General features: G+C 44.7%; 2 protein-coding genes and 1 long non-coding RNA gene across 4 annotated transcripts; 1 reads left to right on the top strand and 2 right to left on the bottom strand.

Annotated features, from left to right (window-relative positions):
• The first annotated feature begins 636 nt into the window (after window positions 1-636).
• Window positions 637-6,962, top strand: trim25l (tripartite motif containing 25, like). Of its 2 annotated transcripts, XM_051065945.1 has the most exons (17): window positions 637-1,447; window positions 2,286-2,381; window positions 2,487-2,720; window positions 2,967-3,126; window positions 3,222-3,254; window positions 3,354-3,392; window positions 3,478-3,522; window positions 3,601-3,654; window positions 3,732-3,779; window positions 3,872-3,934; window positions 4,398-4,476; window positions 4,543-4,649; window positions 4,801-4,905; window positions 5,049-5,084; window positions 5,173-5,241; window positions 5,420-5,485; window positions 5,676-6,962. In XM_051065945.1, the coding sequence occupies exons 1-17, from the start codon at window positions 818-820 to the stop codon at window positions 6,248-6,250; spliced, it is 2,439 nt and encodes an 812-aa protein (XP_050921902.1). In that variant the 5' UTR covers window positions 637-817; the 3' UTR covers window positions 6,251-6,962. The 2 variants fall into 2 exon arrangements, with proteins under 2 accessions (XP_050921902.1, XP_018557279.1); XM_018701763.2 differs by having other exon boundaries at window positions 638-1,447; window positions 4,398-4,649.
• On the bottom strand, window positions 1,637-2,582 carry LOC108900624 (uncharacterized). The gene is made up of 2 exons (XR_001963767.2): window positions 2,459-2,582; window positions 1,637-2,291 (listed from the first exon to the last, which is right to left on the bottom strand). It is a non-coding gene; the product is annotated as an uncharacterized LOC108900624 (long non-coding RNA).
• Window positions 6,963-7,117: 155 nt separating the features above from the next.
• On the bottom strand, window positions 7,118-25,491 carry trak2 (trafficking protein, kinesin binding 2). Its single transcript, XM_018701762.2, is given in 18 exon segments — window positions 7,118-9,524; window positions 9,526-10,129; window positions 10,631-10,730; window positions 10,876-11,349; window positions 12,588-12,886; window positions 12,976-13,116; window positions 13,303-13,382; window positions 13,646-13,783; window positions 14,020-14,094; window positions 14,850-14,980; window positions 15,098-15,176; window positions 15,328-15,546; window positions 15,992-16,108; window positions 16,204-16,280; window positions 16,935-16,994; window positions 20,702-20,893; window positions 21,655-21,842; window positions 25,359-25,491. Coding segments are annotated over 17 exon segments (3,012 nt in total). The 5' UTR covers window positions 21,710-21,842; window positions 25,359-25,491; the 3' UTR covers window positions 7,118-9,353.
• Between the last annotated feature and the right edge of the window lie 3 nt (window positions 25,492-25,494).

Below are 25,494 nucleotides of genomic sequence, written 5' to 3'. Positions count from 1 at the left end.
CTGGCATCAGGACATTGGCAGCGGATCCTTTGGGTCTTGTGGGTAGCAGAGTGGGGCCTCCATGGATCTGACCTGTTCCAGCCTACCCCACAGATGCTGAATCAGATTATCTAGGGAGTGTGGAGTTTATTTTATCACATTTCAACTGGCCAATTATAACATGTGCCATACATATTATTCAGACTATGTTTACATCTTTTCCTCAGTACATTTAACTCAGCCTGTGTGTATGGCTCGTGAGCGCAGACACTGCTGCCCTCTACTGGCTGGGTGGACTTCTACAGTTTTAGTGAGGATACACAGGCACAGTCTCCCTGTGCCTTACAATGTCAGTCTGTTTGAAATGTCTATGAGATGTTAACACTCCCAACAAAGAGATGTTTTCCCTCTAAACTTCTCAGATGGTTTCATTAAAATAACTGACTCAAAGAATACAATCTTTTTTTTAGGGGGCCTGACCTCTAGGTCTGGGACCACGTGAACTAAACTACCATTTGACTACTTCAATCACTGGTCTGGTGAACTGATAAACGATCGGCCTTTTCACACCTTTATTCACACTGGCACTGAGCAGTTTTCCACCGACACCCGTTTTCCCCGCTAGACCTGCCTGGTGGCTCCGGCCCCGCCCTGCCCAGCTCACCTCTCCCTGCTCTTACCTGAAACAGCATTTTCCTCCTGTGAGACCTGACTAAACTTACCTCTTTACAAATCTGGATCTTTCTCTTCCTCTCCTCTGCTTTATGTGTCTAGAAATTTCTCACAGCTGCTAACCATCCCTCCATCTCTGTCTTCTCTCAGTTTCTTTGTTGTCACCATGAGTAGTAAACTGTGGACAGAGGAGCAGTTTAACTGCCCCGTGTGCCTGGATCTCCCCAATGATCCAGTCACCATCCCCTGTGGGCACAGCTACTGCATGGCCTGCATCAAGGATTACTGGAGCAAGGATGACCCCAAGGGGATTTACAGCTGCCCCCAATGCCGACAGACCTTCTGCCCCAAGCCCTCCCTATCCAGGAACACCATGCTGGCTGAAGCTGTGGAGCAGCTCCGCAAGGGGGCCCTTAAATCTGACGTGCGTGATTCTATCCGTAGCGCCCGTGGGGTCGCCTCCTCCTCATCCAGATCCAAAGGGAAGCTGTCCTCCTCAGCAGTGGTGTGTGACATGTGCAAGGGAGAACAGCGAGCGGCGGTCAAGAGCTGCCTGGTGTGCATGAGCTCGTACTGTGAAGCCCACCTGAAGCCTCACCAGACCCAGAAGGCCCTGAAGCAGCACGAACTCATCGCGCCCACGGGCAATCTGGCCGAGAAGATCTGCACCCAGCACAAGTATCTGCAGGAGTTCTTCTGTCGACAGTGTAAGGTGTTCGTCTGCTGGCTCTGCACCAGCAACCAGCACAAAGGACATGAGTGTGTGTCCACCAAGGCCGAGCGGCTGGAGAAACAGGTAGGCAAGTGTGGAGGCTGCAGGGGTCAGTAACCAGGATGTACTGTCATGTGATCTAATGTCAAACTCAAGTGTTTTACTTTTGTGATATATAAAATTATACATTTAAAGTTGATGTAGAACCAATTCAGTAGCAGACACTGAGTGATAGTACAGTGTAGTATTATAATAATGAATGTCAGACCAAACTGCATGGACATACAAGTGAGTTTTACATAAATACATGTTGACTAGCTGACACATCCATGAGAGTTGAAAATGTTTAGCATGTCCCAGGGCCTTATTGATATACATCAGAAACACACAGAGACAAGTTCTGAACACAAACAGAAACACTCTACAGTCAGTTCGTTAGCTACTTGGCTAATGTACAGTTCAGCAGCTTGAGGCAAAAATCTGCTTTGCTTTCTGTCTGAACACATGACACCAGCAGCCTATCAATAACAATACTTGACTAATTTTGAGCAATTAAATGTTTTCAGTTTCATTTATTTCCATAAACCTCATTAAAAGGCAGGAAAGATGGCAGCTGTTTCTACAGGTGACCATCAGCGCAGTGTGTGTACAGCACATCACCCCTACTGCTGACTGTCCATTGTTCTGTGTAATGGGTTTCTGTTTAAGGTGTCATCCTCTCTCCCTTTGTGTGTAACAGAGGCTCCAGCCTGGCTGAGGACATTCCTAACTACATTCCTGTCCATTCATAACGCTCCACCTTCTCATGTTGCCTTCTGTGTCACACTTACACACACACAGCTGTTTCCTCGTGCCTGTGTTTTGTCCACGTGATGGGAATGGTTTTGGACGTCATGTCTTGTCTTTGTGTCTCCCTCTGCAGAAAGCGCTGTCAGAGATGCAGGCAGAGAATCAGCAGAGGCTCAAAGACAGAGAGCAGGAGCTCAAAGATTTGAAGAAGATGATGGATGTGATGAAGGTTGGTCAGATTCATAAATGAAAAGAAGAAACATTTGTATGTGAGTATACAAAGATGCAGTCGCCTGCTGGAATCACCTTGTTTTCTCCTTCCCTGCCTGAGCAGCGTTCTTCAGTCAGGGTTCACGATGACACGGAGCAGGCGCTCGTAGAGCTGCAGCGGTCAGTGGAGCGCCTGCAGGAGCTTCTGGAGGAGGTGCTGGATCAGGCCAACCAGGACAAGATGGGCCAGGCCCAGGAGGTGGCCAACAGCCTGGAGGCCGAGATCAAGGAGCTGAAGAGGAGGGACAAGGAGATGAAGGACCTGGCTCGCTGTGAGGACCACATTCACTACCTGCAGGTAGACAGGACTCTGAGGCCAATTCCTCTATTGCAGCTCATTATCTGGCAGTCTTTCCAAATTAAAGGGGCATGCCAATTTATTTACTTAACTTAGTACTGAGCAAGACCACTGCATCCAGCAGCTACAGACAGCTGCTGCAGTGTAATCCAGTGGGCAACTGTCCAGGTCAGAGTTACATTTCTCTGAAGTCATAGCTGATTGAAGTATGCCATGAATTTCCTGTCCACCACCATTTTCCTTCAGACGTGTGAGTCCATGTGCAGTCCCTTGGAGTCGGGGGACCTGCCCCCTGTGGTGGTCAACCCAGAAGCTTCCTTTGAGCCTGTACGAGACACTGTCCTGGACCTCAGGGAGAAAGTGGAGGACCTGTGCAACCAGGAGCTGGGCAAGATCACCAAACAAGGTCAGTCACAAGAATCTCTTCTAGTCTATCTATGTACCTTCTTTTCTTATCATGTTTTATCATTTTTTAAATCTTTATTGTCTGTTCTCTTCCAGTCAATGACACAACACTGTTCACTCTGGGAGACGGTGAGGTCCAAACACTTTTCTTTTCATCGTGAGCTTAAAAAAAGTTGTAGTTGTGTTGCTTGTGTAGCTTTCTTGCTTAACAGTGACTTCCTCTTACAGCCAATCGGAACGCAGGACAGAAAACAGGGATACTTAAATGTGAGTTTTGTCTTGTCCTATTAAATCAGAATAGGAGGATTACATTTTCCATAATCTCATTATTCTCATTTCTGATTTTCTACAGTGTTTTCTGGTTTGGGTTCCCGCAGCACAAACAGTCGTTCACCAGGTACGTTCAGAGATCACATCACATCTTTTCACTTTGTCATGTCATGTGTAATATATACATTTTTTTCTTGTCTTACAGCTTCTGTACCCAGTATCTCAGTTGGATCGCGGAGCACAGACAGACGAGGACTTGGTACTGACATTACTACATGTAACAACATCAAAAGTGATTCAATATGTTCTTACTAAACATGACGTTTTATTATTCAGGTACTGGCCTCAGAAGTCAAGATGTGAGGAGCAGAGATTCACCACGAGGTGAGACTGCGTGTGCTGTTAAATTAAAATGAAAATTCCTGAAATAACACTAAACCTGTGTTGAGATTCACTCTGCTTCTTCCTTGTTGCAGACAGAGGAAACACAAACTCCCCCAGACTTCGGGACAGACAGCGGAGAGAGGAAAGAGAGACAGGTAGGGCTTGTTCTTGTGCTTTGCCCAGCAGGCTCTGATTTAAAAGCCAAAACTTCCTGGTAATAATGTGACTGTGACTTCTTACTGCAATTTAAAGGTCAATTCCTCATATTTCATTCAAGGCACTGTCGTGTTGTATTACTCAGCATTATTCAGCATATGAATTTTCAGCATGTTAGCATTGTAGCAACTGCTGGAGTGGCTGTAGATGCTTGTTCAGCTGTTCCTTCCCCACTATGGATTGGACTTTGTCTGGTGCATCCCCCCAAGACCACATCCCTGGTTCATGGTTGTCACTCTTTGGCCCACTAATGGTTGATAGCTGCCACTGCTGATTGGTAGCACCCTGCCAGACTTGCTGTTTAGGAGATGGTCTGACCCAGGTTGTAATGATATGGCCCATGTCACAGCTGCTCAGGTCTTTACATCTGCCTATTTCTAACATCTCATGTCTTCCAAACAGTGAGGGAGACCAACTCCAGATCCAGCCCCAGACCCAGTCCAACTCCCAGTCGCAGAGAGTCTCAGTCCCTGTGGAGCAGGTCTAGTCAGAACCAGGCACCCAGCCCTACTCCCAGCCGCAGAGAGTCTCAGTCCCTGTGGAGCAGGTCCAGTCAGAACCAGCTGGCTCCTGCTGCAGCCCCAACCCCGACTCCAGCCCCAGCCACCCCAGCTCCTGCTCCAGCTCCAGCTCCTGCACCAGCATCAACTGGAGGTATACTACAAACCTTTAGACAAAACAATCCTCTGAATTATTACCATTTTCTGCCACCAAGTGGCCAAACCTGTACAGTGCAGCTCTGATGAACGAGTGTAACTCTTTTCCTCCTCTCTGCTCTGTCTTCTCTTCTTCCTGGCCTGGTCAGGTTTCAGTCGTATGGCGTCGATCAGCAGCCTCTTCCGCTCTCATCGGCGAGGCACCAACCAGGCTACCCCAGCCAACAACACGCCATCTGCAGGAGCAAACTCATGTAAAGTCTGACTCACTACATTCAATAAACCAATATGGTGTCTTGTAGCTTTATCTCCTAGATCAACTTCAATACAAGCAGTATCTAATAAACATGAGTCATTTTGTACTGTCTAAGTGTGTGGCTCTGTTTATCCTCAACAGGGGGGATGGCTGCTGTCCCTGAAACACCAGTAGAAGGTAAGATGGTAGCCTATGTAAAATGGTTCAGTCCCATCACTTGAACATGTATTACTAATGTGTCTAATGTTGTTTTCTCACGGGACAGTTAACCCAAGTCTCTTCTTGGACTCGCCCACCCCTGACACCATGAATCACGCTCCTGCTTTCCCTGCATGTGAGTTAATGTCCCTTTATCTTCATGGCGTCTCCGTCCTGAGGCCTGGAAACATACATGAAAAAAAGCAAATACATGAAAAATTCTCAACATATTATAATGAATGTAGCCAAGACCATATCAGAAAAGTTTGTTTTTAAGATGTGTGTATGGACTGACAGGCTGTTTGATTTTCCAGTGAGAGAAATCAGCATTGACAGCATCCAGGCCCCAGAGCCAAGGAGCAGAGAGGAGTTCCTTCAGTGTGAGTCTCAGTGTTTAACTACAATATTAGATTTTACATATGAATGAGAAGGTTACACTTGACAAAACAATCTCAACTCAAGGTCCACTTACTAGTTCTACTACTACTGAGTTGGGATTGTTGTGTCAGATTACTATTTCTAAGGCCATAAATTTGTGAATAATTGCTCATTAAACCTTCTCTTTTCCAGACTCTGTGATCTTGACCCTTGAACCCAACACAGCTCACCGACGACTGGTTCTCTCTGAGGGTAACACTAAAGCCACCCTCCAGGGGACAGCGCAGCCCTACCCTGATACTCCCCAGCGTTTTGACGGCTGGACCCAGGTGATGTGCCAGAACCCTCTGTCCGCCGAGCGCTGCTACTGGGAGGTGGAGTGGAGAGGCCGGGGCTCCTCTATGGGCGTAGCCTACGGGGCGTTGACCAGGAAGGGCGCGGACGCCAGGTCAGGGCTCGGTTACAACGCCCAGTCCTGGACCCTGGAGCTGTCGGACACCTGCTGCTCAGCCATGCACGACAACGAGAAGAGGGACATACCAGTCACCTACTCCCCCCGTCTGGGCATCTACCTGGATCTGTCCGTGGGGACGCTGGCTTTTTACAGCGTGGCAGAGAGCATGACACACCTGCACACCTTCCGCGCCAACTTCACCCAGCCGCTTTACGCCGCCTTTGGGGTGGGGAGTGGAGTCGGGGTGGGTCTGGACTTTGCCCTCGGCCAGTTCTCGTCAAGCTCTGACAGCATTAAGATCTGTCCCATGTGAGGATGCAGGCTGGAGGATGGTGCGACTGGTGGATAATACTTCATTGATGCCATCTGAACAACTGACTTCAGTGTCCACTGATAAATCTCATTTGAAACTGTCACACTGACACAATGACTGAAAGTTTTTGTAAAGTTTGGTTGCACCTGATCTCTTCTTTCATATGTTAAATGCACTTAGTGAAAGAACATTTTTTTCTCTATTAAAAAACAACATTCCCTTGTTTACAGCCATGCCAGCAGCAGATATCAGTCTGTGAAACATCTCAGAATCTGGATGGATTTTTTTGTTTGTCAGTGTTGTGTTCAAATGTATTTCTGCCTGTTATTGCAAGTGTAAGTAAAGTACAAGTACTTCAAAATTTCATGTAAGTATATCTAGTTACTTTAGTTACTTTCCATCACTCCTTTGGTTTATAACCAAATACCTGCAAAACAAATGAATATCCCATCAGCCCCCTGATGTACTCCTGTGCTAATTAAACTAAACTAAAATGGTGAACCTGGCAAACACCTTTTAGCTCAAAGCACTGCTGTGCTTCAGAGCTGCTAACATGGCTGCAGACACTCTTGTTTTACTTTACTGGTCAAGATTTAAATACATTTGAAAGCATGTTCCAGAAAACTAGCTTCACTGTGTGAACTAGCTGAAAGCAGACATGTGGTCTGTAACAGTTTTAGGGTAAGACCAAAAACTCTGTGTACACAAATTCAAGTTTTCATTTAAATGTAAGCTATTCCCTGTCATGAGATATAAAGTTATTTCAATCCTTTTTCTCTGTGAGTGACATCTTACAAAAACTGATTATTAAGTCAAGACTTGCTGCAAAAATTATTTCATTAATAAACCAGTAGGTGAGTCAGCAGCTTTGTTTCCATGTCTTTATATTAAAAAAGAGGCAACTGAATAATATCCATAAGTAGTTTACAGAGGATCATGATCTTAGAGGGGAGACATGAAGAGGACATTTTACATTTTAGCCAAAGAAAGACACAAACCTGAACCTCCTGCTTTACTGTAAGGAGTGGATATGATTTCAGTTAATCTAAAGATATGAACAGTCTGAATGAGCCTTCTCTCCTGTTCTCTCCAATCCTACAAACATACAAAGCATTAAACTGAAGCTCCTTGTCCTTTGTTAAATATGTTACAGCTAATTAGCACAAAATGCAGCACATGTACATGTGTGTAAGCCAGAGTATTCCATTTCTTCAGAAACAAAAAAAAAAAAAAAAAAAAAACACTTTTGGCTTGATTTGGATTCTCTTCTGTGGGCGTCTACACAACTACCAAAAAAAGAAGAAAAAAAAAGCTACATATATTAAAATCTCATGACAAAATGTTAGCCGACATTGTTACAACAGGCACCCATTATACTAAAATTTTTCATTATCATGTTATCATGAACCTATATATTTCATATAATGTCAGTAAAATGAAGGTTAAATAAAAAACAAAAGTGCAGTAATTGAGTGGGAGGGTCTGGTTGGATTGATGAATGTAAGGGACAGCAGCACTAAAAAGCTAAAGGGTCATAGGGGTCAAGCACAAAGCCATAAACGTCCTTGCATCTAAGCATGAGATTATGTGGGGTTATAAGTAGTATGTAAAATTAATATGTTTTCCTACAGTAATAATCCTACCTGCTGGCTAAAGTGTGAGCCATATGACATCTTTGAGGTAACCCCCAAGACCCATTTTACACATAACAACCACTCATAATAAACCTGGATGTGATAGAAAACTTAACTCCTGTGTTAGTGGTTTTTCCTTCTAAACAGACTGAACCTGAACGTCCCACAGGCCTGAGATAAAACACGATGGCTGAAAACCCAAGTGACAAAATTCCTGTTTTTCTTTTAAAGCCCAAGGCTGCGGTGAAATGTTTTCAACCAAGCAGTGACCCTCAAACGAACACGACCAATTCAACCTCCAAATCCCACTGAGTGCAACTAATATATACAAACATGGCTTAAGAGAAACACAAATGACCACAGTGCTGACTTCTACTTAAGGCCTCATACCATTAAAAACACACAAAACACAAGGACCTGAAAGAAAAGGCAGATCCTGTTACTTATTTTTCTCACCTGGCGTCTGATTTGGTTCCAACCTCGCCCTGCCTTCAGCCTGGCCCCACCCCGTCCGCAGGACAGGTGCATGCTGGGACCTGTAGGCGAGGTTGCTTGTGGCGCGTCATGCAGACACTTGCAGGAGGCAGGAAAAAAAAAGGGGGGGGGGGGAGCAGGGCGCGTGGACGGTCACCAGACATCCATGCAGCAATGGTCTTAAAATCTTTGCAGTATTAATACTGGCATGTTAGAGGCATGGTCTGACTATGAGATGGGCCTGGCAGTGTGCTGTGAAGCCAGTGAGCACTTAAAGTCTTCTAGTCCTCGAGTAATAAAAGCAAGGTGAATCCCTTCTCTTCTGACTGTAATGTCCTTAAACTGTTCACTGTATTATGGGCATGGTCGGCTAATATGACGCTATTTTATTACAGACTAAAGCTTTTCCAACCCACTACAGAACAAGCCCTTGAAATAGCAAGACTCTGGATGCTCAGTCCTCCTCTCTTCACCTTTACCTTCTCACACTTTCTTTCTTTTCCTTACATGAATAAACATGCAGCTACTGCTTTCTCTTCTCTTCATAGCTCTACTGTGCCTTATATCTTTTATTCTTTTCTAATCCACTTCCACAAACCTTCATCCACTTACGTGTTCCCTCCCTCCTCCGCCTGCGCCTAAACATCCAGAGCCTCTAAGGAAAACTACAGAGCCTACTTCATAACGCGACTGAGAAGGTACAGAGCTGAATAACCTGTCCAGAGGTGAGCTAAGGCCTTACAACTAGCATCATGGCAAACATCTACACACACAGACACCACGATGTTGCTAAAAACAGTCAGGTTTAGCTCAATTGTGCTTTAAAATTAAGTCGTTAAAAAGGAGGGATTGTTTTGCCCACCGATGCCCTGACTCGTCTCTCCGAAGGCAGAAAGGAGGAGAGATGAGGGGAGGAAGAAAGGGGATGGAGGTGTAAAGGAGGAGGTTCATGTTAAGGAGTCAGTGCCCTCACAGCCCATCCTCCTGTTCAGCGCTTAGCTGAACTTGACGGGACAGTGGGAGATGGAGGCGAGGTGCCGGCGCCGCTCTTTAAGGTTTCCCCACGGTGGAGGGGGTAGGGCCAGGGAGGTGGGGTGAGGAGGCGTAGGATGAGGGGCTGACTTTCCTGCTCTGGCGCCAATCATGGCCGGGAGGCTCTGGTTGCGTCCTCAGGCCGTCCAATAGGCTCCCGCCGCCTGTCGACACAAAAGTAGCGGAATCCTGGCGTGGCGCTGAGGCCTCGGATTCCGAGCCGTGGAGCACCTTAGTGAATCCCAGCCGCCGCAGCCGCTCCACCAGACTGACGTTGACCGGGTCCATCCTGGCTCGACCTGAGGGCGCAAGGGCTGGGGTTTCCTGGGAGGGGCTCGGTAGGTCGGGATGTGGGGCGCGGCCCAGATTCAGCCCGTAAACGTCCTGGAGGAAAAGCTCTGCCGGCCGCGAGGCTAGGAAATTGTCAGCTGGGTGCTGGCGGGTCTCTGGGGGCACAGGGGAAGGAGCAGGTGAGTGGGTGGGGGAGTTAGGCGGTGTGCTCGGGAGGAAACGGAAGAGGGGCTGCCGGGGTGCGGGTTTCGGAGATGAAGGTGGGGTGTCGGTGGACACTTGTGCAGAAATGCCCCTCTCCAGGACCAGCTTTGCCAGGCTGCTGGTGGACGCGGGGGGGCGCCGAGGGGGAAAGGAGTCACCCAGGCTCAGTCTGCAGGGAGTCACTGGGGTACTGGGTCCTGTCCTCATGGAGCTGGGTGTGTTAGCCATAAGAGATGACTGAGAACTGAAACACACAGACAGACACGAGGTGAAGAGAGAGAGATGCATGAGAACGCAATGACATTTTAGACAGATCACTAACCCTCCCCCACACAAAGACTGGAGCACAGGGCTACAGTGTAAAGAATGGACAGTGTGTTTATCAGCATGTCCAACTAATTAGCTTATAATTAGTTTTACCAAGGAGCACATAACTATGTTAGCTTGTGAGATTACAGGATATGTCTAAAAACAAAGCTCTATTCACAACTAACAGTGTAGCGTTTCTAAACTGTGTGGGAACTGGACCTGGATGCTAGCAGAGTTTTGGTTAGCAGCTCTGTCCTGCTCTTCAGTGGATTTGGGGAACTTAACACTCCAGCAGTCGTAGCCAGTGTTACCTGAGATAGCATCACATTTGCTAACACACAATTAAATGCTCATTTCTAAAAATCTCATTCATCACTGTACACTCAAAATGCAGAAATAACATAAAGACCTTCCTTATCCTTTGAAGATGACATACCTTTGGGTGACCTGTGTGATGTCACTGGGGTGCAGGATGCGGCAGGTCGTGAAGGTGTAGGTGGAGAAGGTGGAGCTCTGACACTTACCTGGATTTTGGACTGAACACACAACAAATCAGGTTGTGAGTAAAACAAACTGCACTGACAATGAGTACCAAGTAGTAATATGTACATCTTTAAACTCCTCAGTGAAATCCAGCACACTGCACAGTTCCATTTCAATACACAAATATGGACCATTTACCAGAGGAAGTAGCTGTTGTTGATGCTGGGGTGCAGATCTGACTCTGTGATTGGACCGTTGCTGTTGGAATGGGCTGAGATGATAGGCTGGATGTCTCAGTGACATGATGAGGTGCAGGTGTCAGAGATGTCGGCACGGTGGGGGAGAGAGGCGGGGCAGGGAGAGGTGACACCGAATGCTTTCTCTCCTTCCTCTCCTCTGGCGTAGATGTGTAGCGCACCTTGAAGGTGATCCCGCCCTCCTCTTCCTCTTCCTCATCCTCCTCTTCCTTACCCCGCTCTGCGGCCCCCTTCTCCAGGACACCGGCCCCTCTGTGCTCTTCATCCTCCTCGTCCTCCTCCATGTCAGACAGGTGGTAAACAGCATCCTGAGCCAGTGGGCGGAAACCCTTAGTCACAACACCTGGGTGTGGGTCCAGGATGGTGGCCAGGTGTGGTTTGGCCAGCTGCTGCCAGTGATGGAGCGTCAGTGAGCCTGAAAACAGGAAGTTGAACATCATGGTTGAACTAACCTTTCTCTCAGTGGCTGAAAGCACTATCTAGTTTTTGGCCAGGGAATTACAAACTGCTGTGGAAGCAAGATTTAAATAACTATGTTCATCCTTTAATGAATTCATGAGTTAAAACATAGACTAGTTGTATCATAAGTGTTTACTGAGAGGAGTTTTATGCACCACTGAATTAAAACAGGTCATACAAACTGGCACTAATGTAGAGATTAGCTGCCAGGTGTAACCACAGTTACTAACATTAGCTTGGTAACATATTACCCGTATGGATCGTCAACACATCTGACCTAACACCTGCTCAAAATGCTGTTTAATAATGATGGAAACATGGAGGCTGTAGGCCGTAACTTTTTTCAGTGTTTTCAGAGGGAGCATGGTTAGTATTATGCTGAATGTAGAAGAGGGAACAATTATGACTTCATGGTGCATTCGCTTGAGATGAGAATTGCTGCTTCCACCATTGAGTTACTTGTGACAGAAACTTGGAACTGTTCAAAAACCACATTTATGCATGATGCAGCCATCCTTAGCTTATTTAAAAAAAACAAACAAAAAAAAAAACTGAGGTACAACAGAAGCCAATTATTAACATTATTATATGTTAGCTAGCTAGTTCCCACATGATCACATATATTCCTTTCTCCTTTAGATCTCTTAATGACTCTCTTAACTGAACAAAGTGGCAAAAGAAGATCAATTGGCAACAATTGATTAATCAATGTCTAGAATTCACTGGTTCCAGCTTCTAAAACCTTAATATTTACATTTATTGTCTTCTAGTCTAAACTTAATGGTCTGGTAAACTATGCATTGTTGACTCTTTTATTGACAAGTATAATATCTGGTTTTTGCAGACCTAACAATTAGGATTACAGAGCACTTTGTAATCTGAGAGATGTCCTGACTGAGCTCCTGTTGTCTGAGCCAGAGGGAGCCAGCCAGTCACTATGCAGCTCACGGCACCAGGAATTATGTCACCAACAATTCTGCACACTTGTCACCAGAGACTGATGTGACAATCTGAAACTGCTGCATCTAATGGAAAAGTGTCATTAAAGTGGTGTTCTACATTCACGAACTGCAGCATGTAATCTCTATGTGACACCACTGCTGTCTTGGTTCAGGTTTAATCATCAAATTACTGCTGCTCCACTTTAGCTGCTCTGACGTCAATAGTTAAAGACTTCATCAGATACATTTTTACCTTCCATGGGTTTGACGATCTGAAGCTTCTCAGGCAGGAAGGTCTTAAAAACGCTGGAGGTGATGGAGAGCTCTGACAGGTTAGAGAAAGAGGAGAGCACGCTGCCCATCGGTGAGCTGCAGCCGCTGCCCTCGCCGTCTCCCTCCGCCCCCGCCAGGGCGTGCAGCTTCTTCTCGCGCTCTGCCTGGAAGAACTGTCGCTCTGACAGGAAGTTCTGTCGTCGCAGCGACAGACGGTGGAGGGCTCTGGTGAGGTCGTTTCCACCAGGAGAGCCGGGCTGACCCATTCTCACCTCCTCCCTGCAGACAAAGACACATTTACTGAGCTGAAAGGGTCCAAACTTCATCTTTAAGTACAAGACAGGAAGCCTGTATTATTTGTAGCGTACCCCTGAATGGACTGGAAGGGCTGTGCAGTCATCACTAGAGAGCTCTGTCCTGAACCGGGGATTGGAGGGGTGGCTGAAGCTGCTCGCAATGCTGAGGCGTTGACAGAGCGGACTGTTTGGAAGACTCGCTTCTGGGATATTCTGCAGGGTGAAGATATCAAAGGTCAGAGACGAGCTCCGCAAATGATCAATATGCTGTCTACAACTGAATCAGAGGTTATCAAAAGCTGTCCATGCATTGATCACAGCATCATCACCGTCTCTCCCCGACACCAGCTCAGACTTAGAAACCCAAACACACTTCACACTTCAGATCGAGAGGCTAACCTTTGGTCCTGAAAGGCTGTCTCCTCCTCTACACTCAGCTCTCTCCTCATGGTGCCCTCGATCTCTGCTGCCAGGGAGTCCTGTACTCACAAACACACACATACACACAAGTTTAAAGGTGCCCTCTGGAGTTTTTCTGGTAAACCAACAAGGTTTTATTATGTAGTGACATTCAGAAACACTCAAACTTCTCCTCATCTTTAACCAATTTGGTTGAAGGCTACTCAGATCTAAGTATAACATAATTTTTTGAATATTTTCATGCATGTCTGTGTCAGCATTCAGTTCAACTGTATCTTCTTTTCTGTGCTGCTATGTAAGCTTCAGAGCGTGCGTCTCTCACCATGGGGTAGAGGCCGTAGGAAAGGTGCCTCCGCATCCCTGCAGAGGGAGTGTTTTTACTGCGGAGTTCTTTGATCTCCTCCTGAGACTCGTGGAGCATCTCCACACACTCAGCGTTCCTCTCCGCCAACTCGTTCAGCTGAAAAACACACACAAACACACGCAGGCGGGGGGAAAAAATCTAATTAATTTGTTCTTGTATCCAGCAATTAACAAAGCAAAGTAAAGACTTAAGTAGTTATTCAAATTAGGCATGTATTCAGACTGTAAATTTAGCATTTATACGGTGAATTATCATTAAATGGATTTACAAAATTAACATAGTAACTAATTCAAAACCTAATTTAATACACAGTGTACATGGCGAGATGGTACCTCTGCTGTGAGCTGTCTCTGAGCATCTTTGGAGGCCTGCAGGTGGATCCTCAGCTCCTCTTTCTCCAAAGCCAGCTATAGAGAAACCACACACAACACAGATGTTTAAATAGAGACACACACTTTGCGCCTGCTACACACAATGAATGCATTCCTCTGTGCCAATCAAACACAGTGTCAGGTCACTGTGACACCATTTATTTCTTTATATCTAAATGTAATAAAACATCACTACTCTGTAGAAGAAATAAATGGATTAACCCCAGCACCCAACCCAAAAGATATGAGACGTAAACATTTTCCAAGTATATAATGTCCTGTAATGTATCATAGCTGTCTAGAGGTATTCAGTTTACTATCCCATGAGGTAACAATCTATGTACAGTGGACCATCAGGGAGGTGTCTGATCAGTCCCAGATTAAATCTGCAGCAGGACAATGAGTCCAATCACACAGTCAGCATCATAAGAACCAGGAGTCCTGCAGGAGATGGTCTGACCCACACAGAGCCCTGATCTCAACATCACAGAGTCAGTCTGAGATTACATGAAGAGACAGAAGACACTGAGTCAGCCTGAATCCACAGAAGAACTGAGGCAACTTCTCCAAGATGCTGGAACAAACTACCTGAGTACAGGTGAACTGAGGAGAACTGGAGCTGTTTTAACAGGGCAGTGGTATAATAGGAAATACTGATCTGATTCAGGTTTTTTCTGCAAGATTATTTTTGACAGCATCCTCACTTTGCCTTTAGTGCCTTAAACTTTTGCACAGTACTGTATATACACTATGTTATCTAGACTAATACTTCTGTTTCCTCCTCCCCTCACCTCCTTCACTCTGTGTTGCAGCTCCACTATCTGGGAGAGCAGCTGAGCGATTTCCTCCTGGTGTCTGAGCAGCTCCTCGTTCTTCTGAGAGAGCTCGTCTGTCAGAGACACCATCTGGCTGTTGGACTCACCTGGGAGCGAACACACGCACACGAACCAATGTAGGTCAAAAAGAGCATTCAACACTTAAGTACATGCCTTTGTGTGTGCGCGGTGTGTGTGTGTGTGTGTGTTGGCGTTTGACTCACGGAGCTCCTTCACACAGTCGCTCACTAGCTGCTGCTCCTTCTCCTCGTAGGTTATGGTGTCTCTCTTCAGCTGACACGCCTGGAGTGGAGAAAAAACAGTCAGCACCTCCCATTACAAATTCATACTTAACAAACCACTTATTGCGTGCAATGTAAACTACACTCCTGTTATTTCCTGTTTCAGTGATTCATCATCTCCACCAACTACCCTGGTATTGAACACCTCGTACCTCAGACCTCAGCGTCAGGTTCTCCTCCTCCAGCTCCTGCAGCTTGCTCTGCAGGAGCTCCAGCTGGCTGAGCGCGGCGGCGGCGGTAGTTCCCCCCGGCGGCTGAGACTGCTGCAGGGGGGTGGACACGCTGGAGTCGGTCTCGCTCTCCTCCGAGGCGCTGGCCACCATCCGCAGCAACTCGTCCTTCTTGCTGAGTTCATGCTGCAGCTGATGAACCTGGACAGGTGGAAAAGGTGTGGGAGGAGTTATCAGGGAAATCTGCAGATCCCTGATATATCCTGGAAACCTGGGGAAACCGTAAGGCTGGTACAAGGTTGTACAGTTTTTATTGATTCAACCCAGACTTGTACCTTGGTTGATCATTATCTCCTTTACAGTAAAAGTAAAACTTTACAGTATTTTGTTTGTCTGACTTTCAGACGTTTGGGGTCAACATCTGTCCATCTGTGATTTTATAACACTTGTAGGAGCTTTTATTGCATTCATTGAACTTACTTTGACTACTTACTTTTTTTTGCATTTTTGGTGTTATACTTAAACCACTTAGATCATCATACTCAGACATGCTCAACACCCTGACTTTTTTGTGGCTATGATTTAAGGAAACTGGGAAACAAGCTTTTAAATTTGAATTGCCTTCAAATGATAAATGTTAAGCTACCTGGTCCAGGGCCTGTGCCAGCTGCTCCTCTAAGGCCTCATTGCGTTCCTGCAGCAGGTGGTTCCTCTGCAGGAGTGACTGACCGATCCGAGCTGCCAGCTCCAAGTCTCTGTCCCGCTGTCCAATAAGAAAATAGGACACCCAATCAGATCAGCCAATCAGATGCAGCTTCTAAGCAGAAAACAAACTGCTACAAGTAAAGGGACACCTACCTCAGCCAAAAGGTGTGTGACCACTTCGATGTCATTGTACGTCTTGGTCATCTGCTCCACACGATCAGCACTGAGGACTGGTCAGAGGGTAAATTTTACTTACAGGACACACACAAACAAACACACACACACACACATGCAATCTAGCATGAACACTGTGGCATGTGCGTGCAAACTGTACATTCAGGGAACTCCACACAAAAACAAAAACATTTAAAATAAAAATCAAATCACCACATCACTCCAAACTAATGGACACACTTCAGTAGCTTTACTCACTACCTATTAAAATGTTCCGACCACAGGCAACGTGAGCAGCCAGTTGCTCAGTGTATGCAGCATCAGCAGCCACTTATTAAATGGTCTGGTTAAATTATAGGTGAAGTATGTTGCTCAGACGTAACCAATGATATATGTGGTAATTTGTAATCTCCACAACATGGCGGTGTGGTTGCTGGTGGTCTGGATGTGATTAACAGTCACAGTAGCCCTACACACACATAAACAGACCACACACTATACAGTGCTACAGTACTACAAACTGTCTACAGTGGCAGACAGCAGACTGACTATACTATGCAAATCTCTTGTCTGCTGTCATCTACATGCAAAAAGCAGAAAGCCAATCCAGGTCTGCGGCTCTGGAGGGCTTCCAGATCCAAGTGTAAGTACAGCTGGAGCTAAATGGGGGAGTTGCAGAGCAGAACAGGCAGATAGGGAGATAAAGATACCTTTGGAGAGGCTCTGAGAGCCGGGATGGGAATAAGAGGAGGGCTCCAAAGCAAGATATGCTAGTGAGATATAGAAGAGAAAGAAGGGAAGGGAAAAGAAGTTCAAAAAGCTTGTTTTAAAGATGAAGAAAGGAACAGCAGAGGCAACACAGAGAGAGAAGAAAGGAGCAGAGTGAAAGCTGAAGCTTCAATAAATCAACTTCAAATAGAAACATTAGTTTGTTGAGTCAGAATCTACACATCAATTAGTCTAGACCGCTTTTAGCACCTGAGTGGGTGTCGCCAGCGCTGCACTGCTCCCACTTCCACCTGTTTAAAGAAAAGTGGCATCTCTAATCACTGAACCATCTGCTCGGAGTTACAGGCCCTTTGACAGATTGAGGACAGACTCCACCACTGTCTGCTGTTTCAATTATTCACTGCTTTGATTTGAGGAAAAAAATCAACTTGCATGACAAAATTTGCAAATTACATCACTGGGAGGTGAAGTGAAACATGAAAAAGAATTTAAATGTACCCCTTTGACTTAATCATATAATTAATTTGATAAAGATGCACAAGAAAATTAGGGCTACAGTTATAGATTACTTTCATTACTGAAAAGGTAAAGCAGTTGTGTTTTCCTAGAGTCTGACCCACAATCCAAAACCAATAGATATTCAGTTTACAATTGTATAAAACACAAAAAAGTAGCAGATCCTCTCATTTGAAAGACTTCTGCATTCAAAAGTTCAATAAAACATCTAAACAGTTGATTAATGTTCTGCTGAAAGACTGATTGATTAATTCAGTCTCAGTCTGATGGAAATAAACACTGGTAACTACAGTTGCTAAGTGTAACCTTGAACCACACTGATCGTAGCCGATTTTCTCTCTCCTCTCTAAGCAGCTGTTCTAATGGATGAGAGCTGTAGTCCAGTAATCTGAGGCCCACACTGACCTCTGGATCTGCAGGCTGCACTCTGCTCCAACAAGCAGCAGTTTAAAATAACCTCTGCCTGTACAGAGCACAGGAAGACAGATACAGTACATACACAATGCATATAATCTCTCATGTTACTGAGAGACATTTTATCTCCAAGTGTGCTCACACACACACACACACACACACACACACACACACTTACACTTACGCAAACACACATCTTTACCTTCTGGGTGGAGGGTGGTGTCGTTGTATAAATTACATCCATGGTCTTGTTTGATCATATTCTACTAACTAAAAAAACTTAAGATGTCAATCCAAATGCAGTCACACACACACACACGCTGCACAGACATGATCATACACTGAAGTAGAGGACAGTGTCTGAACTCTGGTCACAATAAACTGCATAACTGCAAAGTCCAATGAGCTACAAAATTAGCACTGACATTTTGATACTGATTCATGGACTACATACACACACACACACACACACACACACACACACACTCTCTCTCTCCCTCTCTCTCTCTCTCTTTCTCTCTCTCTCTCTCACACACACACACACACACACACACACACACACAGTACAATGGTCAATGGGTGACTTGTTAAGATACACTATGGACCTTTTGATTCATGGTTGGTTGGACCTTTGGCACCATAAACTCCAACTACACCAGCTGCAGGTACAACATTTGTTTATTTGACCATTTAAAAGTGTAATGTCAGAAGAGATTATTACAAACACAACAAAACATACAGATTATCAACTCAGCTGGGTTTAAATATGAATCAAATGTCTACCATTAGTTCTGTTCAGCTGAACATTAAAGCTGGAGACAAAGGTCAAGTCTGAGGATGTGAACGTTGCACCGACACAGAGACAAGACAAACAAGTCTGTCAATTTTAATGATGTCTTTGTGTTATACTCTACAGTAACTATTGTGTATGTCTCACAGTTGTGTTGCTTATGTGGTTGTGTCAGGTTGGATCAGGCAGGACACACACACACACACAAGGTCAGATTTGGAGCTTCCCAGCCTAGAAAGCATTAGGCTTGATCCTCTAAATTCTGACCACGTGTGAACGCTCTGACTCATCTCTTTCCACAGCCAAAACCACACATTGATATTAATAAAACCTATATCACAGACTAAGCTACTACTTAAACAGATTCAAAAAACAATAAGAAGAATATTTAACCCTCATTCAACTAGATCTGGGTTGAATATCATAATTTTTTTCCACTTCTAAACTGAGGTACACTGCATTAGGATTATTTAACAAATATATTTTGCATTTGCACTAGATTATAGTTGTAACTGTCTCTAATATCTGCAGTTCTACAGCATTTCTGCCAAAACTGTGAGAAGGCTCCTTCCTCTGATTTCACAACATGACACAAAAACTGGATACTTGACACTTGAGATGCTTGTATCATCCTATAGGAGTACTGAAAAATGTAGGCATTGTCAGCGCCGCACTCACTGCGTGTTCAAGCATTTCCTCATATAGTTGTTTGGAGCATTCACAAATTAACATGCCATGTCTCAGCCGAGTGCATCGGGCTCTATTAATAGGCCACATTCCATTTTACACTGCAGAAGTGGAACAAGCAGGAATATGAAACTCAGACTCCCTCACTGTACCCCTTCTCTCACACGTGCAACACGTCATGTAAAATAATGTAAACAAATGCTTTCTGTGTCTTGGATCTTCTGTATGTTTTGCGCAGGAAATGAACTTCAGAGTCATGTGTTTTTGTTTTTCTCTGTGTTGCTCTGCAAACTTTGCATCAGTTATATAGGTCAAACATTAGCCAAGGATAAGTTAATGGAGTCAGTATTCGTACACCGAAAAAAATCAGGTTGAAGAAAAACAAAATAGGAATAAACAAAGAACAAAACTGTGGAGAGGAAATGCGCATTACAAATTATGCATGTGTGAGGAAAAAAAACAGGAAGTCTATCCAACTGTCAACACTCCTCCTGCATACCACAACTTTGAATGTAAACACATGCATTGATTCAGACTTGCCCACTTCCTGTCTTTCAAGGCTTTTATTCACACACAGTAACACACACATACACACTTTCCCCTACACTCTCTACCCGGTCAGGTCCTGCCTGACCTTGCAGACATGACTGAAGGCGTTTCTGCTGTCCCATGGGTTCACATATCTCTCTCTTTCAAATCAGTCAGACACACAGCGAGCACCGTGCTAAGGCCTCTGCTCACCTTCCATGGCGAAGTTATCGTAAGCCTCCTCATTGTGGATGTTTAAAACCGGCATGGCCCTCGACTCTTCCCTCTACTGTCCTGTCTTCATCCTCTGTCTATCCGCTCTGCCCCCCCCCCACCTCCACTCCTCATCACTCTCTGTCCCGTGACTCTGGCCCTGGCTTTGAACCCAGCTGCACTTAACTCTGGCTGGATCTCTGGATTCCTCTTGCTCACTGTCCCTCTCCCCCCCCTCCCTCTCTATCTCCTCTCTCTCTCTCTCACACACACACAGTATCAGAGCTGTCTAGCGCACACAGGCAAAGACAAATAGACACAATGTCAGCCCCTGTGCCAAATAAAGTCCACAGTAAATCCCTGTGATTTTTATTGAAGAGGATGTGCGCTGTATAAAATGAATCTCTCACGTGTCTAATGCACCGACACACACAAACACACCATCTGCTCACTGATGTCGACACAGGCTCCACCAATCAAAACAAAGTAGACAGAGAGATACAGAAACAGAAAAGCTAGGCAGAGACATAATGTGGCCATTTTCAGACATGTGTTTCCTCCATCAAATAACACTAAAGTTTAATATTAACAGACACTTACTCATGTAGCGGAATGTTTCCTCTGCCAGCATCGGCGAGATGGCGTTGTGCTGTGCGGAGCCTTCGTCAGGAGAGCAGCTCGGGGAAACCACCCAGTCCTGGCTGTCTGACAGGTACACAGAGCCCGAACCGGCCGAACCGGAGCCCACCGAGCCAGAGCCATAATGCCTCCCGCTGCTGCCCAGCCCCTCATCTGTGGGGAAGAGACAGATGAAGCAACATTTAGGGTCCAGCATCTGATCATTTCTGGAGCATTTTAAAATTAAATAAATGATTTTTTCTGGACTGTAAAATGTCAAATATGACGTTGTATCATTTTGTCTGAGCAATAAATCAAAAAACCCAAAGATATGAAGCAGCGGACATCGCTTGATGTTTATTAGACTTCACTGGAGACACAAATGGCTTTACACAACTTTTGTCACAGATGCAGAAGTGCTTCTGAACACCTGGCAACAATGACTAACAGCTATAATTACACAGCGCTGAGTGAAGGAAGTGTTCCTCTAATGTATCACAATGAAAATGTTACACAGCTGAATGATATAGGATGCTTTTATTCAGACAGAACAATGCAGCCAAGGTGAGTTAAAGAATGTCAGTAGGTGGTTGTGATTGTGTTTTTACAGCAAGTGTGGGCTGATGAAGCATTTGAATATATATATATGTATGTGTGTGTGTGTGTGTGTGTAGCTCAGGCACTGTATAAGCCAATGTCCTTCCACTTGAGCAAATATGTGGTTTACTGGGACAGATGGAGCTAACTATAGCATCAAGCCCAAAGACATAGCAGACTGTACTTAAGGGCAGTGTGACATTGGCAGAGCAGCATTTGAAAATGTACACAAAGCTTAGAGGAGCCACACACCTTCGAGGTAAAGATGTGTCATTTATAATACCACAATGTCAACATAGATTTGATGACACACCTGCACACAACACAAACACCCATACCTGTCTCTGTGCTCGACTCTTTCTTCTCCACCGCCCGGGGTTTGACTTCAAACATGTCCTGTCCTCGGAGTGGGGAGGGGGGGCCTCCCCACTCGCAAACACAAAGCTTGACAGAAAGAGAAGCTGCTATTTCTGTGACATCACATCCTGTTCCTGCACTGACGGGCGGTGCCCACACACACCTTTACCTGCAGAAGAGGAGAGAAGTGTTAGATATCAAAGAAGATATTTTATCAGTTAAAAAAAAGACAAACTCTACACTGACTGTTTATACAGTTAATAATGAGGTAGCTTAAAGAAAAGAGGTTTCATTTTGTTGTTAGTCATTAGTGTGTGTGCATGAAGCATATCTGATAACATCCATCATTTCCCTCTGCTCTCCCTCTTCTCTTCTTCCCACTCAGTTGCTGACATTTAAAACCAGATGAAAAGACATTCCTCCCACAATGTTTTCTGTTGGACACTTTAACCACTAATCGTCCGGTGTCTGCAGGATTCGACAGATGTAAACGACATCAGTCAAGCCTTAAAAATCTCAAGAGAGTAAGAAGCAGTTTTTGAGATAAATGAATGGTCATTTATTGTGAATGCACAGGAGGAAATACAGCCACAGAAGCAAGCCAGTTGTTATACAGCAACTCTGATGCATTTTCATTTCCTTAAAACAGTATGTGGCAGATACTGTTTTAAGGGTGGGCTGAGGGGTGACACAAAGCCCTCCCACTTCCTGTTGCCTGTCTCTGTGGGGACTGTTCCAGGCCTTAAAGGGATGACTGGAGGAATGAGACAGGATGCGCTCTCTTAAAGGGATGGATTCCCAGTAGGGAACTGGGAAAATGAAAGACATCTGACCAACTGTGTACATGTGCTGTATGGATTCCACACCACTGCTGGAAACATGAGAAATTAATTAATGTGTGCCACTGCACATCATAAAGTTAAAAGGCTTGTGAGAAGCAGATCTTTAGAAAGGATGGTCACAATTGAAGCCACAGAGGCTGAAAAACGCCCCCAACCCTTGATCCCACACTTCCCATAATGCAACTTGCTAGCATTTTTCATTAGATCCTCCCTGTCTGATAAACACCCACATCTTTTAGTGCATAACACAGGCTCTCTGTTAGAAATCTGAAGTCAAGCCCAAACTGACATAACCCTGATGACATCACTGTGACATCATTGGGGTCATTTTCTCTGGCTTTAGAAAAAGAGTGACCCTTAATGTGGATAAAGGTTTGTGTAATTGTGCTATTGCATTTCATCAACATACAATAAAAAGCAGCAAACTGACAATTTATAGGGCAGTGCCAATAGTACTATGAAGGGTCACATTGTACATCCTACCCCCCATCACAGCCTCAGTGCCATCTGCATCACTGACCTTAGTGCTTGGCCTGTAGCTGTGCATGCAGACACACATATCTGTGTGGGTGTGTGGGTGTGTGTGTGTGTGTGTATGTGTGTGTGTGTGTGTGTGTGTGTGTGTGCGTCTGTGTATCAGTGAGCATGCCTGTGGAAAGACAAAGTCCTTGGGCAACATTCATCCTCTGCTTACATAACAGAAGCTGAAACTGTATGCTCCATAAAGGAGATTACTGGGATGCACGCAGTGCTACAGCCTAAATGTGCTGTTTACCATTAGAGTCTGGCAGATACACTGTACTGACCCATTAATGACACTGGTATTGACTGAATGATACTGGAATTTTAATAGTCACATTCACATTAGGCCTTGAGCATTCCTATACAAAAAATACTGCATGTATTAATCATTTGTATGAGCCAAGTGAAGACATCCTGCAGCCATTTTGTTCATATTCATCACAGAAACATCTTCCACAGAGATGCATCTTTTCCTTGTGTTAAAATGCAGCAGCTAATATTGTCCAAGCGCCTGTGACTCATCTCATGAGTAACACTGTCACAGCCAGACAGCTTCTTGCTTACAGCCCTGTCTTCTCCTCTGGAGAGTTAAAACTTCAGAAACTGGTATCTTAATGTAGCCAACAAAAGATGCACTGACCTGACCAGAGCTCATTAACTTCTTGATGAACAAACACACTCAAATGGTAAAGCTAGTTTTAAAAATTAAACTGAATGGAATATTGTGGTTAACATTCATGACCACACACACAATTTCCTTTGGAGAGGAAGGAGAAATTTTTGACCACGAGCTGTAAAAGCCACTTAATTCTGGTGATTACTGCACATTACAGAGATGTAAAATGCCAAGTGAAGCTCTGAGAGTGCCTCTGTGAAATACAGAGAGCAGCAGCATTATACACAACACTAGTTTGTCCCAGCTGTCCCAGAGGGACTGTCTGCTTACATCAGCTTTTTACAGACTTCATGTCTAATCTAAGCATCCAGCTGATGTTTCTATCCAGAGTGACCTGCAAGCAGCACAGCAGTGGGAAATTTCAGCATATGAATACCACACTCAAGTATGACTGTGGCCATTGCCAAAAACTACAATACGTTTTTCCTTTGTTAAGGTTAGGTGTGAAAAGATACCCTCCATGGTTTTCATTTGCCAGCTATTTGCCTTGCTTCTCTGTCCTCATTTGTTCTGCATCACAGCATCTGCACTCAGCTCTTCTTAGATCTGACAAACTGGACAGGACCTGAGGGTTTGCTTCAAAAGAAAGAGGACATGGGAAACAGCATGTGACACTGACTTGACCAGAGACTTTAACTGCATAACCAGAAACCTCTCGACTGCAACACCAGCAGACATTCCTTGACATGTTTTGCCAAAAGAAGAAAACTGTACAGTTTAATCTACCACATACACCATCTGAGCAAACTGGCCACTTATATCAACAATAACTAACCCCTATGTGCCATCTTCTTAAATGAGCCAATTGTTGAAGCAAAACTCAGTTTGAAAAACCTTTATTTTAAAGATGCTTCACTGATCAGTAAAAACACAGGTGGGTAAAACATAATCAAATCACTTATAACTGATTTTTGGGAGCTACTCTCCAATTTGGCATGACTTCAATTCACTGAAAAGAAAAAAAAAAAAAAACTGTGGATAAAACTCCTCAATTCCAGAAACTGTCTGCTCCTACAATCATCCTCCACCTTGGTTGGGTGTGGAAGGTCAATAAATTGAGGTTGTACTGTTTCAGTGCTACTTTGCAAACAATTTAAGAGCCGAACCAACCAGAGGATACAAGTGTGTAAAAATATGTCTAGGTTAAGTTATCATAATTGTGGGATTCATTTTATAAATAAAATTGTTGCTGTATTGTTTATGCTTCCGTCGATGGTTGACATGTTCAACTGCCATTTAACACTTTCTATACACGTTATCTCTTATAAGGATATATTAGTTATTATATGAATTGTAATATGATTCACTGATGTTCAAATATGCTATGTGAGCTAACGCTGGCAATGAATTTCGCTGGTTAGCTAACGTTTAACGTTATGTGAGATATACCTACAGGTCAGTGGGTGAGTTAGCTGTTAGCCCATTGACAAAATGTCCTTGAATTTAATGTAAATTTATTTGTGTTGGTAAACTATTGAGCGTTAGCATGTTTTCCCGTATGTGAGGATGACAGCTTCACTGTTTCTTGGCATAGCGTTGGCTAACACAATACCACCGCGAGCTCCAACTGAGAGTATCCCTTCACGCGGTAAGTATTACAACGCTGAAGATATCAAAGATAGTAATCTATTATCGTAAAGCTTACCCTATGTCGATATTTATCCACACCATGGGCAGTTCCAGCGGTACATGAGGTGCCTGTCAATCCTCTTACCAAAGCCTCAAACAATGGAGGAGTAGGGAGGGAGATGGCAAACAGCCACGCGAATCATCAAGTTGCG

The sequence above is a fragment of the Lates calcarifer genome, linkage group LG7_2 (assembly GCF_001640805.2).
Source record: "Lates calcarifer isolate ASB-BC8 linkage group LG7_2, TLL_Latcal_v3, whole genome shotgun sequence".
Taxonomy (NCBI): domain Eukaryota; kingdom Metazoa; phylum Chordata; class Actinopteri; family Centropomidae; genus Lates; species Lates calcarifer.
This window is presented reverse-complemented; position numbering and strand designations above follow the sequence as displayed.